Source organism: Chiloscyllium plagiosum, unplaced genomic scaffold, assembly GCF_037043375.1.
Source record: "Chiloscyllium plagiosum isolate Xiang-an unplaced genomic scaffold, Cpla_swu_hap1 HiC_scaffold_3, whole genome shotgun sequence".
NCBI lineage: Eukaryota > Metazoa > Chordata > Chondrichthyes > Orectolobiformes > Hemiscylliidae > Chiloscyllium > Chiloscyllium plagiosum.
The window spans coordinates 119,152,130-119,161,638 of NW_028270141.1; the positions used below are offsets into that span (position 1 = coordinate 119,152,130).

General features: G+C 42.6%; 1 protein-coding gene across 2 annotated transcripts in view; it reads left to right on the forward strand.

Annotated features, from left to right (window-relative positions):
• Positions 1-2,150, forward strand: part of sobpa (sine oculis binding protein homolog (Drosophila) a) — a 354,580-nt gene extending 352,430 nt beyond the window's left edge. The window contains exon 9 of one of the 2 annotated variants that reach the window (XM_043687068.2): positions 1,360-2,150. In XM_043687068.2, coding sequence (XP_043543003.1) covers positions 1,360-1,568 — 209 coding nt within the window. In that variant the 3' untranslated portion in view covers positions 1,569-2,150. The remainder of the gene's footprint in view (positions 1-1,359) is intronic. The other variant, XM_043687067.2, reaches the window with a different exon arrangement.
• Positions 2,151-9,509: the final 7,359 nt, after the last annotated feature.

The following is a 9,509-nucleotide window of genomic DNA, read 5'->3' on the forward strand; positions in this document are numbered from 1 at the left end:
AAGTCAGATATGACAGCATGGTCATTACAGTACTGTGCTAGTGACACATAAGTTGTTTGTTAAAATACCGCAATGACAAATTATGGAATTGATATCTAGTAATTTGTCACACCAGAAAAAAACATAAAACCTGCTGGATTATTATAAAATTGCAACTGGTTCATGAATTCATGAATACACTTTTGGGAAGGGAATTTGCCACTCCTACTAGGACTATATATGGCATCAATCCCACATTATGTGGTTGTCTCAAGGCAACCAAGATTGGGCAAGGAATACTGCAACATCATGTATTCCCCATCTCCCAACTCAAATAAAAAGGTAAGGCATTAATATGCTGTGATATGTGAATTATTTTATGCTTTTAAAACTGGTTTGATGAAATTGTTAATTACCTTTACATTTGATTCTTCTCTTTTTTGGTATTGTTGAAATATGTGCATGTTCTTTTTTCAAATATTTCTTTCTTTAGCTTTCTAATGGTGAGTATTATAGAGTGGGTCTTTGAGGCATGCATGAATCTGCACATGTTATGTTTGTTCAGTATTTTGACATAAAGTGTTAACCTTCTTATGTGTATCGGTATCGCAGATTAATTTGTAATGTATCAGATGCAAGTTTGTATAAATGATAGGTCCCCCGTTTGGTTTGAAGTTGATGGGATGTGTGCTGGAGCAGGTGGACTATGTGACTCACACATTTTTCCTGTATGATCTGCTCTTCTCAGTTCAAAGTCACTTCATTCAAGTCCTCTGGTAATTTATCTTTTTAAATCATTTAATAGAATTGCTTAGTACTTACAACACAGAAATAGACTGGTCAGTCCAACAAGTCTGTGCCAGTGTTTCTGCTTTACAGAAACACTGGAATGGATATGATGGACTGAATGGCCTCCATTTGTGTCATACATTTTCCATGAAAGTTCTAGTAATCTTGTTTCTTTTAATCCAGTTTATCCCTTTCCAACTTCCCTTCTTTGTTTACTGGGTCCACTTTCCTCTTGAGGTTCCTCAACCTAGCTACGCTCTTCAGAATAAAATGTCAGTTCCCATTGAATTCCCATGTCGCTGTGGTAATTACCCTGTTTAACTCAAACGTTGGGGTTCTTTTGTGTGAAAACGGCTTTGAATTATAGGGATAGGGATAGTAACTGGAAGACCAATACCCTCCTCTCAGTGTTAGAGGAAGTTGTGTTTTGTCCTTCTTTTGAGTGATTATTAATTAATTGGTCTTGGTTCTTGCCATGTGAACAGTGAGTTAACGGGACAGGCAGTACTGTCGTGCTCTAAATTCAGCTGAACAAGGGAAATTAAAGAACCGGGACTGATTTACCCACCGTTGCGTTCTCTTCCTCTCCAGGAATCTCGGTTGACAATCCGCTGAGCAGCCTGGAGAAATGGAGCAGTGCAGTCAACTTCCCGTCCACCAAGACGCCGGCAGCCGGCAGCTCCCCAGACAGCAGCCGCCCGGACCGGCAGGGGGCGAGCAGCCAGGTGACCTCCCACCGCAAGCGGCACTACTTCCAGTGTTCAGAGCTGAAAGAAACCATCTGGAACAACTCCGTCTAGGAGAGAACTGACTCCAGTGTCTCCTCCACGTCCCACTAGTGGGTCTACAGCAGCATCTTCAGCCATCAGAACAGAAACGTTTGGCATTCCTACTTCTACCCCATCCCAACTTTAGGCTCTTGTGACCTCTCCCTGCACCTATGGCCCTCCAGGCAATTTAACTTGCTCACCTACTTTTGTTTCTTAAGTTCCTCCCCCCCCTTTAAAAAAAACACACTCCCTCTTTCTGTCAAAGGATGCACGGACCAATTTTAGGTGTGTTTTGTCTTTCCGTTGAGTGATTATTAGTTAATTAAACTTTTATTTTCCCTCCTATGACTGACCTGGAATAAGAACCAGCAGCTGTGTGTGTGAAGGTGAGGTGCTGAGCTTACCTCCTGATCAGCGGCTTGATCCCCCTTCAGGGAGGAGAACAAGGCACTTTTATAAAAATTTGTTTTAATCGAACCGTTGTCAAATTGACGAACTTTGTCTTCGCCAAGCTAGATGCAGACGTCCCGGTCAGTGTTAGCAGCCGCCTTCCTCTCACGCGTCTTTGTTGCTGCTCTCTGCAGCTTTTTTGTCCTCTTTCTTCCCCCCCCCCCCCCCAAAAAAAAACCCTTTCTGTGTTAAATGCTCAGTAATGGTCCTTCATTTCCATGTTGTTTGATTATAGGAAAGCTGCACTGTTTTTTTCTCTCTCTGATATGTATTGTGGCTGTTCAGTACTTTGCCAAAGGAAAGCTGAGCTGTTCTGTTCAGTATACTCTGGGCGTCGTGTTTAGACTTTTTTTTTCAGTCTCCTTTCCCCTTCAGGGAGCACAGGAGCATTAAGATTCGTCCCCTGAAAGGGGGAAATGTCATCGCAGAGGAGGACCAATTGGTAGGCCTCAAGTGAAATCTCAAATCCTGAGGATTCTTGCAGTGTTAAAGGAAATTGGTGAGAGACAGACTTACCCCCTTGCCATCCAATTTTCCGCCCCCCTCCCCATGCACACAGCCCCTGTACGAAGAACAGCGTGGCAAAAGGACAAAGTAACTGCAAAAGTAGAGTGGGAATGAGCGTCTCGTATTATTTTGTCGTTATTGTTATTCCTCCGTTTGCTTTCTCCTGTCTTGAGTTCAAAAGAGAAATGTGCAATTGAATCCGCGGATGCTGGTGGAGGAAACAGGGTAGGATATATTTGTCTGCACTACAGTAGGCCCAGCCCGGAGTGCACAGTGCAGCCCACAGGACCTGGTGCGGGCTTGCCCTGAAAGACTATGGGTGTCTTGATGTAGGTGTCTCATTTTGCATGGTGACTTACGTTGTGCAATCAAACAGTTTGTTTCGATGTTTCATGTAATTTTTTTTAAAAGTCAGATAAATATTACCATATCAACTTTTTTTTTGTTTAATTGTAGTCATCTACAGCGGTATGGCATCTTTACAGCTCCCCCACTTCCACCCCTTGCGGTCTAGTTAAGCCAGTAATGTTCACACGAGCTGGAATTGCAAAGCACTGCAGGCACTTTAGTGTCTGGATCTCATAGAGTCGTTGCAAACTGTGCAGCAAAGAGCAGGCACAGCCTCTCATTCTGTTCCCTGGCAAAAATGCCATTTTCTGCACCACTTGAGACCAGAGCAAACATGATGATTTGGGGAGGGGAAGGGGCGATGTAATCTGAGTTCTGTAAGTAAATATTGATCCTTTCAATAAGTTTTGTTTTATGGATGTATAATTCACTTGTTTTTAATCTTTTCGAATCTAATTATTACATGTTTATCCATCTCTCTCTTTCTCTTTTTTTTCCCTAAACACCAATCCAGGTTTTATTTTTCCTGGTGTAACTTTTCAGAAATATTAGAACTGCCTAGCAACTGGTTGCAGCCTGCTGATGTATGGGATCGGGTGACAGAAAGTTTCAAGGAAAAAAGCAAAGCCGAGCTGCTAGCTACTTTACCCCCGCCCCAAATTCTCCCCACGTTTCTCCCAGACGTTTTGCTTCAGACTGCAGAGAGGCTGGTGGCTTTCAGCCCTGCCCAGAAATATCACAGATCCCCGAAAAAAAATAGAAAGCATTTTTTTCTTCTCTCAGCTCTGAATGGTAATGTGAAGTCCGCCTCCAGATTGGAAATTGTTGAGTCATAGATTTGATGCTGAAATATGAAGCTGATGGCGGAGTGCCTGAGAGGAGCTGTATAAAGTATGTAGGCCCAGAGAGGGAGATTACATGTCTGAGCAACGAATTGCTTTCTCCATTTCACCCAACATGGCTTATTTTCAGGAATAAACACCACTCCCTGGTCTCTCAGCCTTATATGAGGTTAGGGTTTACAACTGTTTTATTGGTTCCCACCCCTTTCCTCCATCTCCTTTCTCTTTATTCCTCAGTCCCTAAGATGCCCATACTCAAAACAAAGACCCAGAGTATAGCTACTTTTTACTTTATTCGTGTATGGATTTATGAACATTGGCCAGCATTTATTGCCCATTCATAACTGCCCAAAGGACAGTTAAGAATTAATCGCATTGCTGTGAGTCTGGAGTCATCTGTAGCCAGACCAGATGAAGATGTAAGATTTCCTTCCCTAAAGGCCATTAGTAAAAACTCATCTGGTTCACAAGGTTTGACAGTGCTGCCATGGGGGTTTCCAGTCTATGCTGTCAGAACATTAGCCTGGGGTTCTGCATTACATGTCCAGTGATAATGCCAGTAACTCAACCAACATCTCCCCAATGAGCTAATTGAAGGCTGGTGAATGAGACACAAGTAACAATTCTGGTCTCACACACCAGTACCTAGTTTGCAAACTATAGCCAAAAACAAAAGATTTTGAAGGAAAGGACCTCCCTGATGGCATGTGGCTGTTTTAAAAGAATTGAAGTGACCAAAAGGCTCTGGCTGCATTGTCACACTATGTCACTCTGAGACTTGCATTGAGCATTTCCTTGCAGGGTTCCTTCTGCTCAGTAAGCATGTCTGCCTTTGGTGCCTGATTGGCAAAGACTTTAGCAGAATCTCCGATCTTGCAATTGCTGCCAACTTTATGCCAACTACTCATAAGAAACCCCTCCCAAAGAAATGCCTGTCCTTGAATTCAGATCAATGGGATGGAAATCCATGCCTGTGAGAGATTGCAGGTTGGTGTGGAAACCAAGTTTGTGTCTCAGATTGACGAAGAAGAAGCTTTACTCTGTCAAACTGTTGTATCTGACCAGGGGATTGCTTGATTAGACTGCCTAACATTAATACTTATAGTTTTAGATGGGTTTAAACATACATGGTTATTCTTGTTCTAATGGCAATGGGAGAATTTATTTTCTGAATTTGATTTCAGCCAGGCTGCAATATAAATTTCCCTCACTTTCCAACCCATCCCTACAAAGTTGAATTGCTTTATGTTGCTTCCTGCAGGATCGTGCAAATACCAGGGATGCTCTTTGCTTAGTCACTGTACTGTCTCAATTTCCTTGCTTTTGTTACATACACAACTGTATTGAACTGTTAGAATTTCTGGATTAAATGAGATATTTGCTTTACTCCAGTTTGTATGTTTCTTCCCCCTAGAATGTGTTGATTATTTATGAATTTAGATATGTTGGGTATGTAAATGATGGCCATAAACAGTATATGGTCTGGGTTAATATGGCTAGCGAGGATTCAATGCTTCTAATGATTTTGCAGTTCGACAGCACTAGAATCTTTCCACTGCAAAAACATTACTACTTTCTAATGGATGTCTGCAGAGGTCTTGAGCATGGGTAAATGAGTGCTCAGCACTTTCATCATAAATCGCAAGAAATAGGAGTAAGCCATTCTGACATAGAGCCGAACCTGCTATTCAGTATGTTTGTGGCTGATCTGATTGTGGCCTCAATTCTACTTTCCTTCCAGAACTCTCCAGTCTTTCACTCCCTTGTAGATCAAACATCTATCTAACTCAGCCATGAAAACATTCAATGGCCCACCTCCCACTGCCCTCTGTGGAAGGGAATTATAAGACTTGAGTTACTGTAAGAGAAAAATATTCCTCATCTCCATTTAAATAGGAAACTTCTTATTTTGACATTGATTCCTAGTTCTATATTCCCCCAGCATTGTTCTTCAATGTTCTGAATATTGAGCATCTCTCCACATCCACCCTTCAACTACCTTCAGAATGTATGCTCCAGTAAGATCATGCCACACGCTTCTAAATTCCATTGAGTATAGCCCCAACCTGATTGACGTTTCCTCATTTACCAACCGCTTCATCCCTGAAGTCAACCTAGTGAACTTTCTCTGATCTGTTTCCAGTGAAAGTATATCCCTCCTTAAGCAGGGAGACTAGATCTTTACAAAGTTATTCAAATGTGACCCCAACAGTGCCTTGTTTAGTTAAATCACGGCTTCTCAAATTTTTGAAAAAGGGATGGATGTAAGGGAGAGTAAAGTCCTACCCTCTGTATGTCATCTGGCATCTTCTATCATTCACCAACTACAACATTATTTGGAAATGCATCCTCAACAAACTTTATTGTATTCCAAAAGTTAAACAAAGAACTGCAGATATTGGAGGTCTGAAACAAAAACTTTCTTCAGGTCAAGTGTATGGCTGTGAGTACTCACATGGGTTTTGTTTCTAATTTCCAGCCTTCCCTCACCTTCATCTGGTCTATCTCTGACTCCTACTTTCCCTTCCTTGACATGTCTGATTCCATGTTTGAAGGTAGGCTAGTCACCAGTATCCATTACAAACCCACTCCAGTTATCTCAACAATACATTCCCCACACCTTGCTTGCCGTAAGGGCTCCATTCTATTCTCCCAGCCTCTCCATCTCTGTTACTTCTTTGGAGTGGGAATGGGGTTTCAGACATGTCCATCTTTTTTCTCAAATTCCCTGCTCTCATGGTTGACTGGGCCCTTAGCTATACATCTGCCCTCATCCCATCCCTTCCCATCCACAACAATGACAGGGTCCCCTTGTCCTCACTTTCCATTACACCAGTCTGTGAGGGATGATAAGCCACCATTTCTGTGACGTCCAGCAGAAGGCCACCACCAGACACACATTCAATCTCTCCTCCCTTGTCATTCTTCTCTCTGTGACACCCTGGTTCACTTCTCCTCCACTCCCAACACCTCCCAAGCCCCCATGGTGCCTTCCCATGCAATTGCAGAAAGTATAACTGTTTACTTTCTCTCTACTCACTGTCCAAGGCCCCAGAGAGACCTTCAGACTGAAGCAGTGATTCCCCGCATTTCATTCAAACTAGTTAACTGTATTCGCTGCTTACAATGTGGTCCCCTTTACATAGGGGAGGTGAGACTCAGACTGGGTGACCACTTTGTGGAACACCTTACGCTCTGTCTGTTAAGAATGACCCTGAGCTTCCTGTTGCCTGTGACCGTGACACAATACCATGTTCCCTCACTAGCATTTCTGTCTCAGGTCTGCTGCAGTGGCCCAGCAAGGCTCCACCTGGAGGAACAGTACCTCATTTTCCACCAGGTATCTTTCAACACTCAGAACTCTAGATTGAGTTTAACAATTTTGGAATGTGAATGCTCTTTTCCATTTTCTTTACCTGCTCCCACAGCCTCAGGTCCTGTTCTGCACAGATTGCTCCCAGCACAGTCAATCCATTTTCAACTATTTACACTCCTTGTTAGCACACATTTAGCATTTACTCCTATCAGCAATCCATTTGTCTGCTTTCCCTTTTTTTTCTCTGTCTCTTTCTCTCTCTCTGGCCACTGTCTCTTCATCTTCCTGATGAAGGACTTTTACCCAAAACATCGACTCTCCTGCTCCTCAGACGCTGCCTGACCTGCTGTGCTTTTCCAGCAACACACGCATCTCCACCTATTTGTCTCACACTCCTCCCCCCTCCTTGGTCATATGCATTAATATTACCATCTTCCATCTTCAGTTCTGAAGGGTTACTGGTCATTTTTTTTTCTCTTCACAGATGCTGCCAGACTTGCTGAGTTTTTTTTAACACTTTCTGCCTTTGTTTACTGTATTTCATTGGCCGCTGTACCTGCATGTTAGCGTTATGTGACCATGTACAAGCTGGAGGGCTGCAATCACTCTGGCCCAGTGACACACTGCAGTCAAACTCTGCCACTTCCTACTCGCTGCTGGTCCTTATGCAGATTAATTTGCCATTGATAGTTATCTGGACGTATGTGCCTAATAACAAAAGGTTTTAAGTGAGAAATAATCTGAATGATATGGAAAATATGCAGCGTTGTTCACCTCTCCTATTCCTCATAAGAGTTATTTCCCTTAGTTCTCAATGTTATCTAACCAGCAAGCTGGAGATTTATTTTAGGCTGAGCTATATATGATGATTGATGCTCTTCTGTGAATTGTTTCCAATGCTGTTACAACACAGTTATTAGCCTGTTTAGTATGGCCATTAAACAACTGAATTGAAATTGCAATGACATAAATCCATGTGTTAGTCCAATAAAAACAGGATACAGATACTTCACCACAACTATGTTTGCAATTCTCTAGGGTGTTTCAGACTCCAATGATATATCGACATATAAACCTATAAGTGCAGCGAGGTTATGTAAGTGGGCAAGAACTTGGTAGATGGGGTTTAATGTGGGAATATGTGAACTTGTCCACTTTGACAAGTTATTTATTGGAGAAAGATTGCAGAACCCAGTGGTATGTTGAAATCTGTGTGTCCCGACATATGAATTACAGAGAGTTAGTGTGCAAACACCGCAACTGATTGGGAAGGTAAATGGAATGTTGACATTTATTGTAAGAGGAATTAAATATAAAAATAGGGATGTTTTGCTGAAGCTGTGGAGTGCGCTGATGAAATCACATCTGGAGTACTCTGCACAGTTTTGGTGTCCGTACTTGAAAAATGAAGGAATTATGCTGGAAATAATTCAGAGAAAAGTCTCTCAGCTCAGTTTCTAGGATGAAGGACTTATCGTTTAAGAAAAAGAAACTTTGGAGTTTAAAAGAATATTGAAATAAGATCATGGAATCATACAGTATAGAGGAAGCCCTTTGACCCATCAAGTTCATGTTGCCAAAGTCACACTGATTCTATACTGGTCCCACTGTCCAGCACTAGGCCCATAGCTTTGAATATTATGACATTTTCAAGTGCTCATCCACGTACTTTTAAAAGGTTATCCGCCTCAACCCATTTCAAACAGGTATGCTGTTTTGGAAAATGTAGGGGGTGATGGATTCTCAGGGGAACGTAGCACAAACAGCCAAGTTTCTGGTATTGAGACTGGCTGTAATGCAACAAGGGATACATCGGCTTCCAAGAGATCAATTGTGTTAGGGGATTCTGTAGTCAGAGGTACAGACAGACGTTTCTGTGGCCAGCAGAGAAAAAGCTGAATGGTGTGTTGTTTCCCTGGTGCCAGGATCAAGGATGTCTCAGAGAGGGTGCAGAATGTTCTCACGGGGGAGAGGGGCCAGCAAGAGGTCATTGTCCACATTGGAACCAACGACATTGGAAGGGAAAAGGTTGAGACTTTGAAGGGAGATTACAGAGAGTTAGGTAGAAATTCAAAAAGGAGGTCCTCAAGGGTAGTAACATGTGGATTACTCCCAGTGCTATGAGCTGGCGAGAGCAGGAATAGGAGGATAGAGCAGATGAATGCATGGCTGAGGAGCTGGTGTATGGGAGAAGGATTCACATTTTTGGATCATTGGAATCTCTTTTGGGGTAGAACTGATCTGTACAAGAAGGACGGATTGCACCTAAATTGGAAGGGGACTAATATACTGGCAGGGAAATTTGCTAGAACTGCTTGGGAGGATTTAAACAAGTAAGGTGGGAGGGGGACCCAGGAAGATAGTGAGGAAAGAGATGATCTGAGATGGGTCCAGCTGAGAACAGACGTGAGTCAAACAGTCAGGGCAGGCAGGGACAATGTAGGACTAATAAATTAAACTGCATTTATTTCAATGCAAGGAGCCTAACAGGGAAGGCAGAAGACCTCA